This window comes from Acinonyx jubatus, chromosome B3 (assembly GCF_027475565.1).
Source record: "Acinonyx jubatus isolate Ajub_Pintada_27869175 chromosome B3, VMU_Ajub_asm_v1.0, whole genome shotgun sequence".
NCBI classification, from domain to species: domain Eukaryota; kingdom Metazoa; phylum Chordata; class Mammalia; order Carnivora; family Felidae; genus Acinonyx; species Acinonyx jubatus.
Window position 1 is genome coordinate 28,974,334 of NC_069386.1, and position 26,898 is coordinate 29,001,231.

The following is a 26,898-nucleotide window of genomic DNA, read 5'->3' on the forward strand; positions in this document are numbered from 1 at the left end:
GACTCTTGTTCTAAACAGCAAACTTAAAGAGTGAATGGGGTAAATTATATGAATGATTCAAGTAAAATAAAAAAAAATCCTTACTATTCACTCTTAAAATACTCATACAATTTGAGTAAAAGACAAAAAATTATTTGCGGTAAACTAAATAGATGATTAATTACATGTTTTATTAGAGGTACCTAAAGCCATTCAGTAGAAGCTCTCAGTTCAACTCAGCTCAATGAGCTTTTATTAAATACCTTACCATGTGTCAAGCATTATGTCAAACAATGTGTATACAGGAATTAAATATTAGGAGACTTCCAATTCCAGCCACAGTGGACTGGCTTATACTGACTGGACTATCTCCCAACTCAAAACGTTGTACAAAGTATACCAAATATCAATTTGAAGGCATTACAGTACAGCCAACAGAGCCAGAACTTGAGAGACCGTTATGCCTAACAGAAAGGAAGCACATGAAGTAAGCTCCACATTCACTCTGGATTTTTCCTTCAAAGGCTTATACCAATTTTTGGCATGGAGACACTGCAAACTAAAAGTAGCAGCCTTACTGAGCTGAAGAGACAGAATTTGGTTTAGAGCTGCCAAAGCCACTGGAGCTTGAGGGGGGAATATCCTCAAAAGGAGGAAATCATAGAGAAGTAAGCCCAAATAACTATGTGCAATTTCCCATCAAGTGCTGGTCATACCCAGAAACTCAGGAGAAAACAGTAGCTTCAGTCCTCCTACCCAGGTAAGATTTATTGATTTATTAAGAACCAACCACAGACTTACCCCTGCTTCCTGACAGCATCCAATCCAGATCAAAGCTTCAAGTCCTCGAACTTTCCCCTCCCCAACCAAATCACCTAGCACAAGCCCAAATCCTATAACCCCTTTCTAACACCTTATTTGAGAAGCTCCATAATTCCCCACAGTATACATTTTCCATTCTTTAATAAATAAAACCCTATTTTATTCAACTACAAATATATTCCTGATGGTCTTCACCTGGAGAGCATTGATAAAAAGCTAAGAAAAAGAATGAACTACAACTTCACATAAACATTTAAGATCAATCTCAGAGTTAGGGGTAGGTGAAAGTAGCCAGACACAGAAAGTACATACTGTATGATACCATTTAAAGAATGTTCCAGAACAGGGAAAACTAACTGATGGTATAGACTAGTTACCGCTTGGGGACATGTCTGGGTTGGAGCATGAGGGAGCCTTCTGGAGTATAAGAAATGATCTATATCTTGATGTGAGTGAAACATATGTAAAAATTAATCAAGCTGTATACTTGAGATTTGTGTACTCTATTAATATACGTTACACTGGGGAACAGGAGTTAAACACACACATGTATGTATATACAGTTACTGCTCTCATTAGAACCATAATAACTTTTCCTGGGCACTTTAAGAGATACTTCACAAACATGAATGTCTCATCTTTGGGTAGCTCTAGAAATTTGCTATTATAAATAGAACCAACAAATTCATAGATTAGCAATGTCATCCATGTCTAGATAACAATTGAATGTAAAATATTTCTAAAAATATTCATACAAATCTAAATTCCACTGTAAGCAATTATAGGTAGATAAATAATGCATTTCCAAAAATTTCTAAATACTGTACTCATAAAATTATCAATTTACATGACATGTATATTGTTAATTATTTTCCAAGAAATGCAGGGCATCATTAAAGAATTCTTTTGTATATTATTAAAATATCAAAATACTATGACCTTTTTTTACAGTAAAATTGTTCTTATTTCTGTTTCTTGTTAAACTGTATACTAAATTTTAGTATATGCACTGTCAAAGTGAGCACTAAATTGTATACTAAATGACATATATGTATACTGTATTTTAGTAGTTATTAAATATTAAATATAATTTTAAATAATCACAACCAAACATGGAATTCTTTAGAATATAGGACATACTGAGTTTTCAATAAATATGTGGAAATGAACAGAAGTAAAGCTTACCACTTCTTCATCTGAAAGTTCACGCCCTTGAATGCTGCTATTCTCTCTTACGGCTTGCTGGTGTTTTTTTCCTTTAATATGGCTAAAAAGATACACCTCTGAAGAGATCTAAAAGCATAAAATCAAAGCAATTGTAATCAACATATAATTATATCTAATTATATATTCAGGCCAGTGTATTATATGCATGTTGATATCACACTAGCCTTTACATACTAGGCTAAAAATATTTTCTTTAAAACACAACTCTGAGAATCCTCTAGAAGATACATAAGAAAAATCATGCCATTGTAACCAACCTTAACAGGATATCATTTCTTCTAAGTATCAGAGTTCAAATTTCAAGACTGAAAATGCCTTTTTCTTTTTTGATTCCAGTACCCAAAAATATTGCTTGGGCTATCAATTAAGCAGGTATATATCCATTTTAGCAGCAATTGCATTACTCTGGCACTTTGCACTGATACTCTTAAATGCCAATGCTATTTTTATACTACTTACTTAGCATAAAAATCATGAAAGAAATCCACGGTTTAAAATCATATGCATTTTAAAAGACCGGGAGAATATATTTCCATAGTTTAACAAACTTTAGTAATAAATCATATCATCACAATATTAGTAATGACAACCTACCAGGACATTACAGAGGGAACACTGCTTCTTTCTTTCATAAGGAGTCAGTTTGGGGGCATAATCAGTATTTGCATGCCGCCCACTGCTTAACTCAGCAGCTTTTTCTTTTCTTTGTTCAATCTGTTCCATGTGCCTTCGAATGCTTTCATCATGCTGTGAATGAAGTCAAAGCGTGAGAATATAAAAATGATGCAAATTATACGGAGAACTTAAAAAAACAGTATTTCCATTAAAGTTTCTACAATAATAGAAGAAATGTCTTCAGTCAATGTTGACATGAACACTAAGAATAAGAATTTACACAAAGCCCTTTAATATCTCCTACATGCACAGTAACGTCTCTTAGAGTGTGCTTTTTGGAACAACACCATGATATTGTAAGTGCTTTGTGGAAAAGGTTCTATCTGCAAATAAATTTGGAAAACACTACATTAAAGCAAAACAGGTTTTTAACACTGAACTATATGGAGCCTGTAGTATGTCTCTGTGCATTGTGACTCAATAAGCTTAGCTCATACTAAAAAACATTTTACACACTTAATTGACTACAACACAGTTTTGAGAAGCACTTCTGGGAACACACTTTCGGAAATGTTGACCCCTACGTAAAGACCAAGCATATCCTCATAGCAGACAAACCCCATCATGATGCAGACTTCTACCACACCAACTCCACACCACCATTTCTGGTTGCTCCACACCTCCAGTGACTTACCCCCAGAACAAAAAACATAACCAAGCTGAAAAAACACAATTCCAGAATTCTGACTTAACACTCGTACTTTTTCATATGATTGGAAATGTCATCCCACCCACCTACCTATTCTCCTACCCATTCAAGATTCAGCTCAGGAGTTATTCTCTAAAATTTTTTCCTGACTTCTGAAATGCTTCATATTAAACTCAGTGTCCTCATCCATACTTTCATAGTACTCCAAGTAATATGTCCATATGGAAATTATCTGTTTAGCAACTGATTCTCACACTACATTAAGAGTTTCTTGGAATTTAGAATCATGACTTACTCATCTCATTAACCCCACGTCTACTACAAGGCTCAACAGATTTTTGGTACATTAAGTTTTAGTGAATGATAAAGTCCTGTGATAAAATATGGCCCTCTACCTTATGGAATGTACTATCTCTGTGAGGAGACAATGTATAAGTAATTGTTACACAGTGTAAAACATACTGCTAGAAACTGTATTACTAATGGTAAAGATTTTCTAGAAAACAGCAGTTTATCACAATTTCCCAAGTTACAATCGCACAATTCATAGGCACTGAAAATCAAGTGAAACTAATTATACTAATCATTTTTTGTTTATTTGTAAATAATTAAAAAGTATAAGTATCAGAAACCAAAGAGTAATGCCTTCAAGTCACTAACAAATTGGTTAGTAAAAACAGGAAAGTTAAAATTCCTTTAATTATACTCATCATTTTATCATATTAAAATAAATTTTTCAGACAGTTGAATTAGAATGGACCAAAACCAAATCATGTAAATCTTATTAACCAAATATTAAGAATACAAATTAAAATGTTATACAATCCCTTAAATAAAAGATTCAATCTCATGTGCCATTGAAAGCTGTAAAATTTCAAATGGAAATATATACTATCCTTACCTTAAGCTGAATTTTTTTTTGGAGCTCTTCCATTGCTTCTTGTTGAGCAGCTGTGAGTGCAGCCAATCGCTCTTCCCTATCTCTGTAAGAAGACAGTAAAAAAATGATACACTCAACTGCTTGGAGAATCGAACTTCACGCGGTTAAAAATGATTAGGATACATAGGCTTATATATTCTACAGGATTATTAGTTTTTAAAATAATCTTTCTGAGTGCCTATGTCCCAAATACACTGCTCAATAAATGTTTAAAAAGCAACACAAGTTTTCAGTTATAAAAATAGGTTTCTGGAGGCATCTGGGTGGCTCAGTCAGTTAAGCATCTGACTTCAGCTCAGGTCTTGATCTCATGGTTCATGAGCTCCAGCCCACATTGGGTTTTCTGCTGCCAGCATAGAGCCTGCTTCAAATCCCTCTCTCTCTCTGCACCTCCCCTGACAGCACTCTCTCCCTGTCAAAAATAAATAAATGTTAAAAAGAAATTTAAAAATAATAGATTTCTGGACACAGACCCAGGTATGGATTTAAATACTAACTACCACTGGAACTCTCATTTAAATATGGCATGTTGAGAGGGAGGAGTTAAATTGGCAACAAGTAGGGAGATCCTAAGCTTGTCTTGTTCCTCCAAAACACCAAACAGACCTCACAATGATTTGATAAAAATCATTCTTAACACCCAAGAAATCAACCAGAGGTCTAAGAAAACAAAAACTGCAAGTCTACAAGTAGAAAAGCAACCACCTTTTGGAAGGCAGGAGGTGCAGAGAGTGGTCTTGGGGGAAACATAGCTGTGGGTATAGCAGTGGGGAGGGAGCCTACTTATGGAGGCTATCGCAAAGTATTATAAGCAGTGGAGTGCAAAATCTGAACTTGTAGAAGTCTGCTACAGTGGAGGAATTGCCTGGCTTAAAGGTGCCCAAGTAGCAAAGCAGGGAGGAATCCCAGGAGTGACAGCCAGTGTGGTCTGAGGACCCCCTCGGTCACAAAAAGGACAGGTGGGGCAAAGGTGCTGCACTACATCCAGGCACAGGAGCAGAATAAAGGCTGAGGGCAGCAAGCAGAGTTGTTGGTGTTCTGCTACATTTTGACATAAACCCTGAACTGCTACAGTCCTGCCACTGTTTTCCTCCCACAGGCCAGCAAAAGCATTCCAAGGCCCTCCCCCAGAAAAAAAGCAATGGTCCATGCCTACAGAGTCCCTAAAATTTGGAGGAGTTCTGAAACTCAGTCATGGGCCTGAGATAAAGAAGCTAGGACACAGGTAGAGTGAATGCAGGGTTCTGACTGAAACAGGGGTGACAAGAGGGGTGACTGATTGTTCTTCTGTGAGGGTTCCCTGAAGAGTAGGAGGCATTATCTTTCAGCTCTGGGGCTAGAGAGGGGAGCACAGCCATATTCAACTCACCCATCAGCATGGAGAGCCCTCAGGGAGCAAAACTATATCAACTAGCAGAGGCCAGAGCTGTTTACACCAAGCCCCACCCCCCCCCATGCCCTGAAGGCACATTTCCACTGCAACAAGTCAGCCTGAGAATCAGCACAGCAGGCCTCTTCCCCAGAAAAACAGCATAAGCAACTTGCTTGCACCAAGTCTATGGATCAAAAAGTATACAAAGCTTCAGATCTAGGGGAAAAAAGATCTAGCTTACTGTTTACTTTTACTACCCTTTGATCCAGCAATGGCACTATTAGGTATTTACCCAAAGGATACAAAAATACAGATTCAAAGGGGTATATGCACCCCAATGTTTATAGCACCATTCTTAACAATAGCATATTATGGGGAGCCCAAATGTCCATCAAATGATGAATGGGTAAAGTAAGATGTGGGGTTTGTGTGTGTGTGTGTGTGTGACACACACACACACACACACTTGAATATTAGCCAGCAAAAAGAATGAAATCTTGCCATTTACAATGACATTGATGGAACTAGAAGGTATTATGCTAAGAGAGATAAGTCAAACAGAGAAAGATAATTACCATATGATTTCACTCACATGGAATTTAAACAACAAAACAGATGAACATAGGGGAAGGAAGGGTAGGGGAAGAAGATGAGAGAGGGAAACAAACCACAAGAAACTCTCAATGACAGAGAACAAACTGAGGGTTGTTGGAGGGAGGTGGGTGGGAGATGAGCTAGATGGGTGATTCGTATTAAGGAGGGCACTTGTGCTGAGTACTGGGTGTTGCATATAAATGATGAATCACTGAATTCTACTCCTGAAACCAATATTGCATTGTATGTTAACTAAAATTTAAAATAAATAAAATAAATAAAAAATACACACGGCATGTTGAAAACATATTTATTTCTGTTCCCTTCCAAAAAACCACAAGAAATGAATAGAATAGGCATAAACTCACAAAAGACAAAAATAACAGGAAAAGAAACAATCATAAATTATGAGACATACAAAGAAGCATGACCAGGCTTTGAAAAAATCAGTCAACTAGGGGCGCCTGGGTGGTTCAGTCAGTTAAGCATCAGACTTCAGCTCAGGTCACAATCTCACAGTTTGTGAGTTCAAGCCCCGCACTGGGCTCCACATTGACAGTGTGGAGCCTGCTTGGGATGCTCTCTCTCTCCCTCCCTCTCTCTGTCCCTCCCCCACGTATGCTTTCTCTCGTACTCTCTGAAAAATAAACATAAAAAAAAAAAAAAGAAAAGAAAAAGCAGTCAATTGAAACTGTCCCTGAATGAGGCTATATGCTGTATTTAGTAGACAAAGACTACAAAACAGCTGTTACAAATATGTTCAAAGAAGTAAAAGAAAGTATGCCAAACTAAAGAAAAATATTATGGCAATGATTCAACAAATAGGGAATCTCAACAGAAAAATAGAAAGTTTTTTTAAAAACCTTTCCAATAAAAGGAACCAAGAATCCTTAAACAAATGGATGATTCCATATGAAATAGCTCCCAATGTCCAAAGCTGGAACAATTTGAGTAACAATATAAATAATACTGGTTTACAGCACAATGTATAAAATAAATATATATAAGTCCACACTGACATTAAAAAAAAACACTTAAATGAATAAATAGGAGAGAATAGACAACTGTCCTGTACAGAAAAATTATAAACAATTAACGTAGGAATTCTTCCCTCAAGGAGGTAAAGAATAATTCCCCACCTTTTCAGCATGGCCTATGCTTAGTGGCTTGCTTCCACCGGGGACAGCATAGAGAAATTTTTACAGTAACAATGGAGAAACCTGACAAACACTAGCTTACCCAAGTGATCAAGGTTAATAAAATCAGTGATAAGTCCAATTGATAGCATGAACCTCTGACATGTTACAAGTGGTAATTCACAGTCACGTCTGTGCTCTTCTTCCCCAAAAGCTATAACAGCAATTTCACCATAAGAAGACCATCAGACAAGTCCTACCTGAGGAACACTCTACAATATACCTGACCACTACCTAAAACTGTCAAGGTCATCAAAACCATGCAAAGTTTAAGAAACTGTGACAACTCAGAAGAGAAATGACAAATATCTGAACAAATAATGGCCAAACACTTCCCAAACTTGATATGTACAGAACAGAATAACCATGAAGACAATAAACCTAGACAAATCAGAATGAAACTGGTTACACACAGGCAGAAAATTCTGAGAGCAGGAAGAAAAAAACAACTCACCATATACAGAGGAAAAACCAATATGATTAATGGCTAACTTTTCATCAGAAAAAAACAGAAGTCAAAAAATTCAAACTACTGAAAACAAAAAAGAAAAAAAACAAGAACTCTAAATAAATCTGCCAAAAATATCATTCAGAATGAAGGAAAACACCAATGATACTTCAACAAAAATTTTTAAAAACAGAAACAAAATGAAGGCAAAATATTCCTAGATAAGTGAATACCAAGATAATTCAATGACAGCAAAACTCCTTTCGTAGAAAATACTGAAGAAAGGCCATCTAGCTAAAGAGAAATTATGCCAAAAAGTAACCTGAATCCATAAACAAAGAAAATTAAGTACACCAGAAATGGTAAATATGTTAATTAGTATAAAGGAACTTATAAATGTATTTTCTCTTTTACTCTAATTTCTTTGAAAAATGTGACACTACTAAAGAGATAATTCTATCACTGGATGGTTGAGTTTACCACATATATAGATATATGTGACAAGGACAACACTAGAGGAAAAGGATATAGACCTATAGTGGAACAAAGTTACTCTATCTTACCAAAATTAAGTTTGTTTTAATCAAAAGTAGATTTTAATAATCTACTTCTTTACTTTGTACTGTAGTAAAGAGAGCAACCACTAAGCAAACAACTAAAATAATAGTTTTAAAAATCAAGAGAAAAATTTAAATAACACACTAAAAAAGTATTAAGAAAAAAAGCAGTAGTAAGAGAACAAAAAAAACTTGAGACGTATAGAAAACAAGCATCAAAATAGAAAATATAAATGTAATTATATCAATAATTATATTCAATGAGAATGGACAAAACACTTTCATGAAAAAGCAGAAGCTAGCAGACTAGATCAAAAAGTAACTTCAACTTTATTTAGACCATAAGAGACACAGGTTAGATAAAAAAGGCACAAAAGTATGAATGTAGAAGGACAGAAAAAGACATTTCATGTAAACTATAGCCATGGCTATATTTAAAATAGAAAAAAAATTGACTTTATAGCAAGAAATATTTTTGTTTTAATGTGAAAGGGGAACATTTCATAATGATAGAAGGGTCAATACCCAAGGAAGATATTATATGCCCCTAACATTGAGACACCAAAATACACAAAGCAAAAATTGTCAAAACTGAGAATATAAATAGACAATTCAACAGTATTTCAAAAGCATATGGAAGTCAATGAAAGTGATAACACCACAACCCAAAACTTCTGGGATGCAGCAAAGGCAGTCATAAGAGGAAAGTATACAGCAATCTAGGCTTTCCTAAAGAAGGAAGAAAGGTCTCAGATACAGAACCTAACCTTACACCTTAAAGAGCTGGAAAAAGAATAGCAAATAAAACTCAAAACCGGCAGAAGACAGGAAATAATAAAGATTAGAGCAGAAATTAATGCTATCAAAACCCAAAAAATAGAACACATCAATGAAACCAGAAGCTGGTTCTTTGCAAGAATTAACAAAATCGATAAACCACTAGCCAGTTTGATTGAAAAGAAAAAGGAAAGGACCCAAATAAATAAAATGAAGAATGAAAGGGGAGAGATCACAACCAACAGAGTAGAAATAAAAACAATAATAAGAGAATATTATGAGAAATTATATGCCAATAAAATGGGCAATCTGGAAGAAATGGACAAATTCCTAGAAACATATACACTACCAAAACTGAAACAGGAAGAAATAGAAAATTTGAACAGACCCATAACCAGTAAGGAAATCGAATTAGTAATCAAAAATCTGCCAAAAAACAAGAGTCCAGGGCCAGATGGCTTTCCAGGGGAATTCCATAACAGTCTATCAGAAATTAATAAAACTAGACAGAAAATCAGTAAGTATACAGAAGCCTAGACAAAACTACCAACTAACTTAACTGACATTTAAAGAATACTCCATCCTGGGTGCCTGAGTGGTTCAGTTTGTTAAGCATCAGGTTCTTGATTTCAGTTCAGGTCATGATTTCACAGGTTTATGGGACTGAGCCCCACAGATCAGGTTCTGCATTGACAGTGCAGAGCTTGCTTGGGATTCTCTCTCTCTTTCTCTGCCCCTTCCCCGCTCTCTCTCTCTCTCTCTCTCAAAATAAGTAAAGCATTAAAAAAAAAAACAAAAAAAAACCCACAAACACTTGACCCAACAACAGCAGAACACAAACACTTTACAACAGCGTGTAGGACTTTCTCCAGAATAGTTTACATTCAAGGTCATAAAATAATCTCAATGAATTTAAAGGGACTAAAATTATACAAAGAATATTCCTCGACTACAAAAGATTTAATTATAAAACAACAGAAAATATCACCAAATATTTGGAAACTAAGCATGATTCTAAATAATTCATGTATCAAAAAAGTCTAAAAAATATTAGAAAATATCTTTAATTAAAATTAACATATCAAAATTGATGGGATGAAGTTAAAGAAGTGCTGAGAAAAAACTTTATACCCTTAAATGTTTGAATTAGGAAAGTAGAAATAGGGGCACCTGGGTGGCTCAGTCAGTTAAGCATCCAACTTTGGCTCTGGTCATGAACTCATGGTTTGTGAGTTCACGCCCTACCTAGGGCTCTCTGCGGAGCCTGCTTCAGATCCTCCGTCTCCCTCTCCCTCTCCCTCTCCCCCTCCCCCACTCACGCTTTCTCTCTCTCTCTCAAATTAACATTAAAAATTTTTTTTTAATTTTTAAAATTTAAAAGGGAATTTAGAAATATATAAAATCTATCAACTAAAGATTCAACCTCATAGGGGCGCCTGGGTGCCTCAGCCGGTTAAGCGTCCGACTTCGGCTGAGGTCATGATCTCACGGTCCCTGAGTTCGAGCCCCGCGTCGGGCTCTGTGCTGACAGCTCAGAGCTTGGAGCCTGCTTCAGATTCTGTGTCTCCCTCTCTCTCTGACCCTCCCCTGTTCATGCTCTCTCTCTGTCTCAAAATAAATAAACATTAAAAAAAAAAATTTAAAAGATTCAACCTCATAAAAGTAGGAAAAGCAGAGCTAATGAAACCCAAAGTAAACAAAAATTAGGAATGAAAGAGACTTCACTATAGATCATAGTGAAATTACTTATTAGAAATAATGAACTTTATAAATATATAAAAATAGAGAACTTAAATGGAAAGGTCAAATTCCTAATAAGACACAAATTATGAAAGCTGACTGAATAAGAAACAAAAAAATCCCAATAGACCATAAAATGCTAAATAGGTGATGGGTATTAAGGAGGGCACTTGTTGTGATGAGCACTGTGTGTTATATGTAAGTGATGAATCTCTTAACTAACCAGAATTTAATAAAACTTGAAACATAAAAAAAAAAAAAAATGAGCTGGTAATTTAAAATCTCCCCCAAAAGAAAAATCCAAGCCTAGACAGATTCTCTGGCAAATTATATTTAAAAAAATAATGCTGATCCTAACACAAACAGTTCCCCTAAATAGTGCAAGAAAAACCACTTCCATCATATTCTATGAGGAATGAAAACCAAAGACATCACAAGAAAATTATACACCAATATCCCTCATGTAAATATCCTTAACAAGAAATTAGGAACATATAAAAATGAGTATACACCATGACCAAGTAGGAATTAACTCAGGCATGCAAGGTTGGTTTAATATTGAAAATGAATTAATGTAATAACTACAACATACAAAAAAACTCTGCACAATCCTCCTAATGGATGTGCAAAAAAAAAAAAGTGCATTTATTTAACAAAACTCAGTCCATTCATGCTAAAAAGCACTCAACAAACTAGAAATACAAGAGAATTTCCTCAATCTAATAATGGGGATTTAAGAAAAACCTACAACTAACATCATTGGTAACAGGGAAAGACTAAATGCTTCACTACTAAAATTAAGAACAAAGTAAGTATATACAATGTCACAGCCTCTACTAAAATTATACGCTGGCATGTAGCCAGTGCAAAAAGACAATGGAAAAAAAAAAGACATTCATACTAGAAGGCAAGAAGTATAACACTTGTAATTTCCAGATGATGTGAGTCTATATGTAAAACATCCTAAGGAAAAACAACAACAACAAAAAGAAAACACCATCAAAACTAGTAAGAAAACTGAGCAGGTAATAAAAAAACAAAGTTGTAAAATGAAATATATAAAAAATTGATTGTCTTTCTGTATACTAGCAACAAATACTACCAAAAATAAAGAAAATAATTCCAATCACAATGACTTCAAGAAGAGTACTTAGAATACATTTAAGAAAAAAAGTGCAAGACCTACAAATTAGAACTATAACTAAAAACTATAAAACACTATTGAGATAAATTAAAGGAGATATAGAGATATCATATTCATGGATCGGAATATACAATATTGTAAAGATGGCAACTCTTCCCACAATGATCTATAGATTCAAGGCAATTCCTACCAAAATCCCTGCAAGCTATTTTGTAGAAACTGGCAAACCTAAAACTTACATGAAAATACAGTTTTGAAAGAGACAAAGTAAGAGAACTTACATAGCATGATTCCAAAACTTGCTATGAAGCCACAGTAATTGACAGTCTGGTACTGGCATAAGAATAGAAATATACATATGAATAGAACAGCACAGATCCATAAATAAACCCTTACATGTATGACTAATTGATCTTGAACAGGTGGCAAGGCAATAAATGGTGAAAGAATAGTCTTTCAACAAATGATGCTGTGATAGATATCCATATGCAAATAAATTTAGATCTTTGTTTCATACCATACATAAAAGTTACCTTAAAAGGAAAAGAATACATGAACAAACAAACAAAATCAGAATCAGACCTATTAATATAGAAAACTGATGGCTGCCAGAAGGGAGGGATATGGAGAGTTGGGCAAAATGGGTGAAGGCGATAGGGAGATACAGGTTTCCAGTTACGGAATGAATAAGTCATGGGAATAAAAGGCACAGCATAAGGAATACAGTCAATGATACTGTAATAGTGATGTAACAGGACAAATGGTAGCTACACGTGTGGCAAACAAAGCGTAATGTATAAACTTGTCAAGTCACTAAGTTGTAGACCTGAAACTAACGTAACACTGTGTGTCAACTACACTAAAAGTCATTAAATTAAATAAAGTCACAAGAAAAATGGACTTATAGACCTAAATGTAAGTGCCAAACTGAAACACTTCTTAAAGAAAATGTGTGAAAAATAATCTTTGTGATTCTGAGTTTGGCAAGATTTCTTAGATATGATACCAAAAGCTTCATACATAAAACAAGTTTAACATATTGGGTTTTATTAAAATTAAAACTTTTGCACATCAAATAACTATTTAAAAGATAAAAAGATAAGCCACAAATTCTAAGTCATACCTGAAAGGATGGGAATCCAGAATATATAAAGAATTTTTACAATTCAATAATAATGAAGGACTCACTTGAAAAATGGGCAAAAGATATGAGTAGATGTTTTACCAAAGAAGATAGATGAATGGCTAATAAGCACATGCAAAGATGCTGAACATTAGTCATCAGAGAAATGCAAATTACAATCACAATAAAACAGCACAATATTCCAACTAGAAAGGCATACGTTTAAAAAACTGATCCACCAAGTGTTGTCAAGGCTTTGAAGAAACTGAAACTCCTTCACTACTAGTGGGTATGTAAAATGGTGTGACTAATTTTGGAAAAACATTTTGTAGTTTCTTAAAAAGTTAAACATACTTCAACCCTATAACCCAGCCATCCATCTCCTAGCTATTTGCCCAAGAGAAATGAAAGCATATGTCCACAAAAAGTACTCATACACAAACGTTCAGAAAAGCTTATTTATAATGACCAAAAAAGTGGAATAAACCCAAATTTCTATCAATAGAAAAATGCATGATTAGTATATGGATCTATACTAATTAGCAATAAAAAAGAAGCTGTATGTACAAGTAACAATCTGAAGGAATCTCAAAATAATAATGCTGAGCAAAAGAAAGTGAAAGACAAAAGAGAAAGTAAATCATTGGCTGTCTGGAGAGGAGGGTAGAGGGAAGGAGAGATGGACTATCAAACAGCGCGAGAAAATCTGGAGGGATGATGGTTATGTTCATTACCTTAATCATGCTGATGGTTTCAGAGATTACATATGTGAAAACTCATGAAATAGTACACTTTAATAAATGCAATTTTTCATATGTCAATTATATCACAATAAAATTGTAAAAAAATTTTCTTAAAAACTGTCTACTCCAATTTTAGACAACAATATAGAGCATCGAGAATATTCAAAATGCTAGTGAAAATGTAAACTGTACAACTATATTGGTAAACAATTTGGCAGTGTTTACTAATGCAGAACATTTGCAATAACCCAGAGACCAGCAACCTCATTCCTAGGCACAAAACCAATTAGGCTAAAAAGTGCAAGAAGCTTGTATAGTGATTATTATTAAGGTTGAAGAAGGGGTGGTAATTTGGAAGATACATGGGAGGGATCCTGTGGTGCTGCTAAATGTTCCATATTTTGACCAGGTTAGAGGATACAGGGGCATGGTGACAATTCACCAAGCTGCAGATTTATTCATTTGTGTATTATTCTGTTATGTTATAGTTCAGAAAAATGTTTATTAATTAAAAAAATATAGGGTTATCTCACCCTTTAAGTTAAAAACCATACTTATATGAACAAATTCCTATACTACATCAAAACCAAGTTGGGTTTATCCCAGGAATGCAGGCTTGATTACATATTAAAAAATTAATCATCACATTAGATCAGATTAAAGGAGATATTTTACATGAATATATCTATATAAGGAGATAAAACATTTGATAAATTCAACTCCATGATTTTAAAAAACATACAACCTTGTTTTCAAGAGTAGAATTTAATGATTCATCACTTACATATAACACCCAGTGCTCATCACAAGTGCACTTTTCAATACCCATCACCTATTTAACACACCTCCCCCACACCCACTTCCCTCCATCAATCGTCACTTTGCTCTCTGTAGTTAAGAGTCACTTTTGGTTTGCTTCCCTCTTTTCTTCTTTTCCCTTCCCCTACATTCATCTGTTTTGTTTCTTAAATTCCACATGTGAGAGAAATCACATAGTTTTAGTCTTCTTCTGACTGATTTCATTTAGCATTATACCCTCTAGGTCCATTCTTGTTGCTCCAATGGCAATATGTCATACTTTCTTATGGCTGAGTCATATTCAATATGCATGTGTGTGTGCATATGCGCACACACACATGTGCATCACGTCTTCATTATCCATTCATCTATCAATGGACTATTGAGTTGATTCCATAAATCTTCACTATTATAAGTAATACTGCCATAAACACAAGGGTGTATAAATCTTTTCAAATTAGTGTATTTATTTTCTTTGGGTAAATCATCTGCAGAATTACTAGATCATATACTATTTCTATTTTTCAATTTTTGATAGAAATCTCTATATTGTTTTTCATAATGTATGTACCAATTTACATTCCTGCCAACAGTGCATTGGAGTTCTTTTTTCTCCACATCCTCACCAAAACTTGTTATTTCTTATCTTTTTGATTCTAGCCATTCTCACAGGTTTAAGGTAATATCTGTGGCTTTGATTTGCATTTCCCAGATGATTAGTGAGGTTGAGCAGCTTTTCATATGTCTGTTGGCCATCTATATATGTCTTCTTTGGAAAAATATCTATTCAGGTCTTCTGCCCATTTTTAATTGGATTACTTGTTTTTTTCTTGTGTTGACTTGTATAAGTTTTTTATATATTTTGGATATTAATCCCTTATTGGATATATTCTTTGCAATTATCTTCTCCCAATCTGTAGCCTGCCTTGTCATTTTGTTGATGGTTGCCTTTGCTGTGCAAAATCTTTATATTTTGGTATAGTTCCAATAATTTGATTTTGCATTTGTTTCCCTTGCCTGAGAAGACCTATCTAGAAAAAATGTTTCTATGGCTGATGTCAAAGAAATTACTGCCTATGTTCCTTCTAGGAGTTTTATGCCTTCAGTCTCACATTTAGGTCTTTAATCCATTTTAAGTTTATTTTTCTGTATGGTATAAGAAGGTGGGTCCAATTTCATTACTTTCCATGTAGCTCTTCAGTTTTCCCAGCACCATTTGTTGAAAAGATGGTCTTTTTCCCATTATACATTCTTGCCTTCTTTGTCATAGATTAGTTGACCATATAAACATGGTTTATTTCTGGGATCTCTATTCTGTCCCATTGATCTATGTGCCTATTTTTGTGCCAGTACTATACTATTTTGATTACTACAGCTTTGTAAGACATATTGAAATCTGGGATTATGAAACCTCCATCTTTGTTCTTTCTCAAGATTGCTATGGCAGCCCTACGTCTAAATCAATGGTATTTCTAAACACCAGCAACATACATGTTTAAAAAAAATTTTTTTAAGGAGATTTTATTTATAACAGCATAACAAAAATAAACTAACAAAAATAAATTTCAAAAAATGTTAACACACATATAATTAAAAATAAACTAATGAGGTAAAAGGCTTGTAAACTGAAATGTGCAACTTTGCTGACAGAAAATACAAACACAAAAAGATTTTTAAAAACCCTATATTCATTAATCGGAAGACTTAATATTTTTAAGATGTCAGTACTATCTAAAGCAAGTCACAGATTCAATGGAATCTCTACCAAAATCTCAATGATTTCTTTTGCAGAAACGGGGGGAAAATCTATCCTAAAATTCACATGGGACCCTGAATACCCTAAACAATCTTGAACAATAACAAAGCTAAAAGATCCCTGATTTCAAAACTTATTACAAACCTACAGTACTGGTATAAAGACTTATACAACAGTGGAACAGAATAGAAGGCCAATACATAAACCCTCAAATATATGATCAAATGATTTTTGATAAGGGTGCCAAGGGAAGACCATCGAATGAGGAAATGACAATTTTTTTCAACAGATGATACTGGGAAAAGATATTCACATGCAAAAGAATGAAGTTAGACCCCCACCTTATAACATATACAATAATTAATTCAAAATGGATTGAAGACCTAAACATAAACCTAAAACTAAAACTCCTAGAAGAAAGCATATGGAGCAGAGAGTTTGGCAATGGTTTTATGGGTATGACACCAAATGTACATGCAACAAAAGAAAACACAGACAAATTGGAATACATCAAAATTTAAAGTTTTTGAACAAGAACATAATGAAAAGGCAATCCACAGAATGGGAGAAAATATTTGCAAATCAAATGTCTGATAAGGGTCAATATTCAAAATATATAAAGACACTTCTACAACTCAACAAGAAAAAAAAAACCTGATTAAAAACCAGGCGAAGATTTTGAATAGACATTTCTCCAAAGATGATATATAAATGTACATTAAGTACAAGAAAAGGTAGTCAACCTCACTTATCATTAGGGGAATGCAAATCAAAACTACAATTAAGATGCCACCTCACAACCCATTAGGATGGCTACTATCTCCCCCAAAAAGAAGAAAAAAAGTCAAAAGTAAAAAAAGCAAAGCTGATGATATGGAGAAATTAGAACTTTAGTGCCAGTGGAAATGTAAAATGGAGCAGCCACTACAGAAACAAAGTATGCTGTTCCACAAAAAAATGAAAGATAAATTTATCATATGATCCAACAATTCCACTTCTGGCTACCTATATACCCCCCAAAATTAAAAATAGGGACCTGAACAGATATTTATATACCCACATGTACAGCAGTTTTATTCACAACAGCCCAAAGGAGAAGCTATCCAGGTGTCCCTTGACAGATGAATGGGTAAACAAAATATAGTGTATACACACAATGCAATATTATTCAGCCCTAGAAAGGGAGGATATTCTGACACATGCTATAACATGGAAAAACCTTAAAGACATCACAAAAGACAAATAGCATATGATTCCATTTATATGAGGTGCCTAGAGTAGTCACATTCATAGACAGAAAGTAGAATGGTGGTTGTCATGGGCTTGGTGGCAGGAGGGGACGGTTGTGAAATATAAAGCTATTACTTAATGGATACTGAGTTTCAGTTTTGACAGATGAAAAGTGTTATGAACATGGACAGTGTTGATGGTAAGCACAACAATGGAAAGGTACTTAGTGCCAATGAACTGCAAATTTTAAAATTATTTAAATAGTAAATTTTATATTATGTATATTTCACTACAATAAAAATATGCACAAAAACTGTTTATAAAAAGGTTATAAGGATTATAATATGTAATTTGTAGTACATAAATATGTAATTTATAATAGAAGTTTTATAACCTTTTTAATAAACAGCTTTTATACATATTTCTATTGTAGTGAAATATATATAATATGATATTTACTTTTTTTAAAGTTTAGTTATTTATTTTGAGAGAGACAGAGGGCAAGTGGGGAAGGGGCAGAGAGAAAATTCAAAGCAGGCTTCGCAGCACCAGTGCAGAGGCCAAAGCAGGGCTTAAACTCATGAACTGCAAGATCATGACCTGAGCCGAAGTCTGATACTTAACCAACTGAGCCACGCAGGCACCCCATAAAGTTTACTATTTTAATCATTTTAAAAGTTACAGTTCACGTAAAGATATTTCTGAAGATCTAAACAAATAGAAAAAAACATTTAGTAGTATGTTCATAAACCTAGAAGGATCAATTTAAAATATATCAATCTCCCCGCATTAATTTATAGATTCAATACAATGCCAAAGATTAGAGCACAAATAAAAGAAATAGAAACTAAAAAAACAATAGAACAGATCAATGAAACCAGGAGCTGGTTCCTTGAATTAATTAATAAAATTGATAAATCTCTAGCCAGACTTCTCAAAAAGAGAAGAGAAAGGACCCAAATAAATAAAATCACAAATGAAGAGAGGAGAAATAACAACCAACACCACAGAGATACAAACACTTATAAGAGAATATTATGAAAAATTGTATGCCAACAAATTGGACAACCTGGAAAAAATAAATAAATTGCTAGAAACATATAAACTACCAAAACTGAAAAAGGAAGAAACAGAAACGTTGAACAGACAATCAGCAAACAGACCGAATCAGTAATCAAAATTATCCCAATTATCCCAAAACAAAAGTACAAAATTATCCCAAACAAAAGTACATGGGCTGATGGCTTCACAGGGGAATTCCAAAAAACATTTTTTAAAATTTTTTAATGTTTATTTATTTTTGAGACAGAGACAGATGTGAGTGAGGGAGGGCAGAGGCAGAGAGGGAGACACAGAATCTGAAGCAGGCTCCAGGCTCTGAGTTGTCAGCACAGAGCCTGATGTGGGGCTTGAACTCACGAGGCATGAGATCATGACCTGAGCCGAAGTCGGATGCCCAACTGACTGAGTCATCTGGGCATCCCCAAAAAACATTTAAAGAAGAGTTAATACCTATTCTTCTCAAACTATTCCAAAAAATAGAAATGGAAGAAAAACTTCCAAATTCAATCTATGAGACCAGCATTACCCTGATACCAAAACCAGACAAAGACTCCACTAAAAAAGAAAACTACAGGCCAAGGTCCTTGATGAACATGGAAGCAAAAATTCTCAGTAAAATACAAGCAAATTAAATCCAACAGTATATTAAAAGAATCATTTACCATGATCAAGTAGGATATATTCCTGGGTTGTAAGGGTGGTTCAGTATTTGCAAATCAATCACCATGATACGCCACATGAATAAAGAAAGGAAAAGAACCAGGTGATCCTTTTAATGGATGAGAAAAAGCACTTGACAAAGTATAACATCTATTATTGATAAAAATCCTCAAAAAAGTAGGTTTATGGGGAGCATACCTCAACATAATAAAAGCCACATACAAAAAACCCAGAGCTAATATCATCCTCAATGGGGAAAAGCAGAGCTTTTCCTCTACAGTCAAGAACAAGACAGGGATGTCCACCTTCACCACTGTTACTTAACATAGTACTGGAAGTCCTAGCCATATTGATAAGACAACAAAAAGAAATAAAGGCATCCAAATTGGCAAGGAAGAAGTCAAGCCTTTCATTATTTGCAGATGACATGATACTCTACACAGAAAACCAAAAAGACTTCACCAAAAAATTGCTAGAACTGACAGATGAACTCAGTAACGTCACACGATACCAAACAAACATACAGAAATCTACTGCATTTCTATACACCAATAATGAATCAACAGAAAGAGAAATCAAGGAATTAATCACATTTACAACTGCATCAAATACCATAAAATACCTAGGAATAACCCTAACCAAACAGGGGAAAGATCTGCACTCTGAAAAGTATAAAACACTGATGAAAGAAATTGGAGAGGACACAAAGAAAGAGAAAAACATTCCATGTTCATGGATTGGAAAAACAAATATTGTTAAAATGTCTATATTACGCAATCCACACATTTACTGCAACCTCTATCAAAATACCACCAACATTTTTCACAGAGCTAGAGCAAACAATCCTGATATTTGCAAGGAACTGCTAAAGACCCCGAATAACCAAAACAATCTTGACAAAGAAATGCAAAGCCGGAGGCATCATAATTCTGGACTTCAAGTTATATTACAAAGTTGTAGTGATTAAGACAGTATGGTACTGGCACAAAAACAGACACACAGATCAATATAACAGAAAAGAAAACCTAGAAATAAACCCTCAAATATATTGTCAACTAATCTTCAACAAAGCATAAAAGAGTATCCAATGGAAAAAAGACAGTCTCTTCAGTGTTGGAAGAACTGGACAGCAACATGCAGAAGAATGAAACTGGACCACTTTCTTATACCATACAGAAAAATAAATTCAAAATGGATGAAAGATCTAAATGTGAGACAGGAGGGGGTGCCTGGATGGCTCAGCCAGTTAAGCATCTGATTTTGGCTTGGGTCATGAACTTGCAGTTTGTGAGTTCGAACCCAGCGTTGGGCTCTGTGCTGACAGCTCAGAGCCTGGAGCCCATTTCATATTCTGTGTCTACCTCTCTCTCTGCCCAACCCACTCGCCTTCTGTCTCTGTCTCTCTCAAAAATAAATAAACATTAAAAAATAAATAAGTAAATAAATGTGAGACAGGAAACCACCAAAATCCTACAGGAGAAAACAGGCAACAACCTCTCTGACCAAGGGCAGCAACTTCTCACTTGACATGTCTCCAGAGGCAAGGGAAACAAAAGCAAAAATAAACTACTGAGACTTCATCAAAATAAAAACCTTCTGTACAGTGAAGGAAACAATGAACCTGTGGAATGCGAGAAGATATTTGTAAATGACATATCAGATAAAGAGTTAGTATCCAAAATCTAAAAAGAACTTATAAAATTCAATACTCAAAAAACAAATAATCTAGTTAAAAATGGGCATAAGATATGAATAGATATTTTTCCAAAGAAGACATCCAGAAAGCTAACAGATGCATGAAAAAATGCTCAACATCACTCATCATCAGGGAAATACAAATCAAAACTACAATGAGATATCACCTCACACCTATCAAAAAGGCTAAAATTAACACAGGTATTTGCGAGGATGTAGAGAAAGTGGAACCGTCTTACATTGTTTATGGGAATACAAACAAACGGTTGCAGCCACTGTGGAAGATTGTACGGAGGTTTCTCAAAAAATTAAAAATATACCTATCCTACAATCTAGAAATTACACTATTAGATATTTACCCAAAGAAAACAAAAATACTAATTCAAAGGGATACATGCACCTCAATGTTTACAGCAGCATCAACAATAGCCAAATTATGAAAAGAGCCCAATTATACATCAACTGATGAGTAGATAAAGAATATGTGGTGAATATATATAATGGAATTGTTACTCAGCCATAAAAAAGAATGAAATCTTGCCATTTGCAAGGAAAACCAAGAAAAAGACTCTTAAGTATAGAGAACTGATGGTTATAGAAGGGGAGGAAGGAGGGAGTTGGTTAAACAGGTGATGGGGATTAAAGAGGGCACGTGTGATGAACACTGGGTATTGTATATAAGTGTTGCATCAGTAAATTCTGTATCGAAAAGTTAAAAAAAAACACAAGAAAATGTTTATAATTTCTTTTTTTTTTTTAATTTAGAATTGAGCAAGCTGATTCTAACAATGTAAATGCAAAAGGGCCATGACAGTCCTAATAATTAAAAAAAACATAAAGGACAGTAATAGACACCAAGAATTATTGTAAATCTTTAGAACTAAGGCTAGAGACAGACAAAGTGATCACTTGACCAGAATATAGAGTCTATAGGAGGGGCCAAGACAGTGGAACAGCATGGACCTTTTTTTTTGCTTCTCTCCTCCCAGAAATGCAGCTAGATCAACACCAAACCATCCTGCACACATAGAAAACTGATTTGAGGATTAACATAACAATCTGCACAACCTGAACCACAGAACTCAGCAGGTATGTGGTGTGGAGAGGTGAACTAGGGGAGAGAGAAACCACGGAGCTGTTTTTGCTTGTGTAGAGAGGATGGAGATGGGAGGGGAGTACAGGAAAAGTACTCCCACCCCCCGCTGAAAGCAGCTGGAGAGAAAAAGAAAGAGTAGACTAAACAAAAAAGGGAGAAAAGAGAAAGGGACTACAAGGGATTGAAAAAAGGGAGAAAGGAGAGAATTTAAATTCCATTAAGACACTGGTGAAGTTCCGGGGGGGAAGGGCAAATCCCCAGAAGCAGACAACAAAGACAAAGGGGTCCTCAGGCCACAGGGAGAAAGGCAATTTCCCAGCTGAGAAGACATGTGGTAGAAGCTGTGCAGCCTCCCCACAGGCAAAGGTCCCAGCAGACCCCAGAGAACAGCCACATTCACTGGTGTTAGAATAAGGACATTAAGGGTGAAGCCTGGCAACAGATGTGTGTTGTGATTTACCATAATCCCTAAAACACTACTGCTACATTATCACATGAAGTTTTTCTGGGGTGGGCTCACACCTGGCTACAGTCTCTGAGCATTTGCAGCAGAATGGTCACAAGAATGTTCCAGATGGCAGACCAGCACCCGGCCTTTGCTCGGCAAGACCCTCCCCCAGAGAGTCTGAGCAGGTCAAAGCTGCAGGGCCCTCAGAAGTGAGGGGTTTGGAAACACAGCCCCGTCTGAAATTAAACGCAGAAGGGAGGTGCCGCCTGGCAGACCAATGGCTTGGTCACGGACAGATTAGAAGCGGGGAGTGGACAGAAGCTAGAGACAGAGCAGGGGTGCTTGATTGCCAGTAGGCAAGCACAGAGTTCTGACAGTAGAGACTAGGTAGCTGGGTGACACCATCTTCACCCTTCCCATACATACGCATAGCACCTACATGCACCAGAACAATCCACCCCAATAAACTAAGCAGTGCCATCTAGTGGAAAACGGAGCCACTACACCAAGCCCTGCGTGACTGAGCCAACTGTGCTCTAGAGGAATAATAAAAATCTCTCCTCCTGCTTCGTTTATAAAGTATAAAGGGTTTCATAGTTTGACTTTCAGGGGAGACTGGATGTAATTTCAATTGTATATCATTCTGTTCACTGGTCCATCTATTCAATATTTTTTTCTTTTTCTTTTGTTTTCTTATTCTTGAGTACAGAAAAAGGTTTTATTTTCCATTTTATAAAAAAGATTAATTTTTTTCTAATATGTTTTACTTTTTGTAAAATTTTTAAACTCTATTTTATGTTCACCATTTCATTTTATTCTATTTTATTGTATTCATTTATTTTAATTTTCAAATGTTTTCCTTTTTTTTTCCTTTCTTTCCTTTTTTTTCCTCTATTCTATCAAGCTTATTTCAACAACCAGACCAAACACGCCTAGGATCTAGATTCCTTGAATTGATTTCTTGTGTCATTTTGAATTTTTATTTTTTTTCTTCCTTATTTCATTAACTCTTTATATCCCTTCAAAATGGCAAAATGAAGGAGTTCACCCCAAATAACAGGTAAGGACTTAATGAACACAGATACAAGCAAGATGTCTAAACCAGAATTTAGAATCACAATAATAAGAATACTAGGTGGGGTTGAAAAAAAAGCATAGAATTCCTTTCTATGGAGATTAAAAGAAATATAATCTAGTCAGGATGAAATTAAAAATGCTATCACCGAGATTCAATCTCAAACAGATGCCAAAATGGCATGGATAGATGAAGCAGAGCAGCAAATCAGTGATTTAGAAGATACAATTATGGAGAATAATGAAGCAAAAAAAAAAAGAGGAAAACTAAGGCAAAAGAGCATGGTATAAGAATTAGAGAATTCAGTGACTCATTAAAAAGGAATAATATCCAAATCATAGGGGTCCCAGAAAAGGAAGAGAGACAAAAAGGGTAAAAGGTTTATGTGAGCAAATCATAGTGGAAAACTTTCCTAACCTGGGGAAAGACACAGACATCAAAATCCAGGAAGCACAGAGAACTCCCATCAGATTCAACAAAAACCAACCATCAACAAGGCATAGCATAGTTAAAATTCACAAAATATTCAGGCAAAGAAAGAATCATGAAAGTACCAAAAGAAAAAAGTCCTTAACCTATAAGGGAAGACAGATCAGGTTCACAGCAGACCCATCCACAGAAACTTGGCAGGCCAGAAAGGAGTGGCAGGATATATTCAAAGTGCTGAACTGCAAAAATATGCAGCCAAGATTCCTTTATCCAGCAAGGCTGTCATTCAGAATAGAAGGAGAGACAAAGAGTTTCCCAGGCAAACAAAAACTAAAGGAGTTCGTGACCACTAAACCAGCCCTGCAAGAAATTTTCAGAGGGACTCTCTGAGGGGAGAAGAGATGAAAAACAAAACAAACAAAAAGCAACAAAGACTAGAAAGGACCAGAAAACACCATCAGAAACTCCAACTCTACAAGAAACATAATGTCAATAAATTCGTACCTTTCAGTGCTCACTCTAAACGACAGTGGTTTACTGTGCTCACTCTAAACGATTGAATGCTCCAATCAAAAGACATAGTGTAACAGAATGAATAACAAAACAAGATCCATCTATTCTAAACGACTGAATGCTCCAATCAAAAGACATAGTGTAACAGAATGAATAACAAAACAAGATCCATCTATTTGCTGTTTACAAGAGACCCACTTTAGACCTAAAGACACCTTCAGTTTGAAAATAAGCAGATAGAGAATCATCTATCATGCTTATAGTCTCCAAAAGAAAGCAAGAGCAGCCATACCTATATCAAACAACCTAGATTTTAAAATAACTGTAACAAGAGATGAAGAAGGGCATTATATCATAATTAAGAGGTCTACCCACCAAGAAGATATACAACTGTAAACATTTATGCTCCAAGCTTGGGAGAAGCCAAATATGTAAATCAATTAATCAATATATAAATCAATGAATTACAAACATACAGAAACTCATTGATAATACTGCCATAATAGTAGGGAACTTCAACACCCTACTTACTGCAATGGATAGATTATCTAAATAGAAAATCAACAAGGAAACAACAGCTTTGAATGACACACTGGACCAGATTGACTTAACAGATATATTCAGAACATTTCATCCTAAAGCAACAGAATACACATTCTTCTCAAGTGCACATGGAACATTCTCCAGAATAGATTACATACTGGGACAAAAGTCAGCTCTCACCAAGTACAAAGAGATCGAGATCATACTGTGCATATTTTCAGATCGTGACACTATGAAACCCAAAAATCACCACAAGAAAAAATATGGAAAGATAACAAATACTTGGAGACTAAAGAACATTCTACTAAAGAATGAATGGGCTAACCAAGAAGTTAAAAAGGAAATGAAAAAGTACATAGAAGCCAATGAAAATGTTAACACCACAGCCCAAAACCTCTGGGATGCAGCAAAGGAGGTCAAAAGAGGGAAGTATATAGCAATCCAGGCATTCCTAAAGAAGGAGGAAAGATCTCAGATACATAACCTAACCTTACACCTTAAAGAGCTAGAAAAAGAACAGCAAATAAAACCCAAAACCAGCAGAAGACAGGAAATAATAAGATCAGAGCAGAAATCAATGCTATTGAAACCAAAATAATAGTAGAATGGATCAATGAAACCAGAAGCTGGTTCTTTGAAAGAATTAACCAAATTGATAAATCCCTACCCAGTTTGATCAAAAAGAAAAAGGAAAGGACCCAAATAAATAAAATCAAGAATGAAGGAGGAGAGATCACAACCAACACAGCAGAAATACAAACAATAATAATAGAATATTATGAGCAATTATATGCCAATAAAATGTCAATCTGGAAGATATGGACAAATTCCTAGAAACATATAAACTACCAAAACTGAAACAGGAAGAAATAGAAAATTTGGACAGACCCATAACTAGTGAAGAAATTGAATTAGTAATTAAAATCTCCCAAAAAACAAAAGAGTTCAGGGCCAGATGGCTTTCCAGGGGAAGTCTGCCAAACGTTTAAGGAAGAGTTAACACCTATTCTCTTGAAGCTGTTCCAAAAAAATAGAAATGGAAGGAAAACTTCCAAACTCTTTCTATGAAGCCAGCATTACCTTGATTCCAAAACCAGACAAAGATCCCTCTAAAAAGAACTACAGACCAATTTCTCTGATGAAAATGGATGCAAAAATCCTCAACAAGATACTAACCAACTGGATCCAACAATACATTAAAAGAATTATTCGCCATGACCAAGTGGGATTTATACCCAGGATGCAGGGCTAGTTCAATATCTGCAAAACAATCAATGTGATACATCACATCAATCAAAGAAAGGTCAAGAATCACACAATCCTCTCATAAGATGAAGAGAAAGCATTTTACAAGATACAGCATCCTTTCTTGATAAAACCCCTCAAGAATATAGGTATACAAGGATCATACCTCAAGAGCATAAAAGCCATATATGAAAGACCCTCTGCTAATATCATCCTTAATGGGGAAAAACTGAGAGCTTTCCCCCTAAGGTCAAGAACACGACAGGGATGTCCACTCTCACCACTGTTATTCAACACTGTAATGGAAATCTTAGCCTCAGCAATCAGACAACACAAAGGAATAACAGGCATCCGACTCAGCA

The 26,898-nt window shown here is 35.1% G+C and overlaps 1 protein-coding gene across 5 annotated transcripts in view; it reads right to left on the bottom strand.

Annotated features, from left to right (window-relative positions):
• SCAPER (S-phase cyclin A associated protein in the ER) overlaps positions 1-26,898 on the bottom strand; it is a 505,210-nt gene that overhangs the window by 324,016 nt on the left and 154,296 nt on the right. For all 5 annotated transcript variants that reach the window (XM_053223692.1, XM_053223691.1, XM_053223689.1 and 2 more), the window contains 3 exons: positions 4,254-4,335; positions 2,623-2,775; positions 1,987-2,094 (listed from right to left, as the gene is read on the bottom strand). In XM_053223692.1, the coding sequence (XP_053079667.1) occupies positions 1,987-2,094; positions 2,623-2,775; positions 4,254-4,335 (343 nt within the window). The remainder of the gene's footprint in view (positions 1-1,986; positions 2,095-2,622; positions 2,776-4,253; positions 4,336-26,898) is intronic.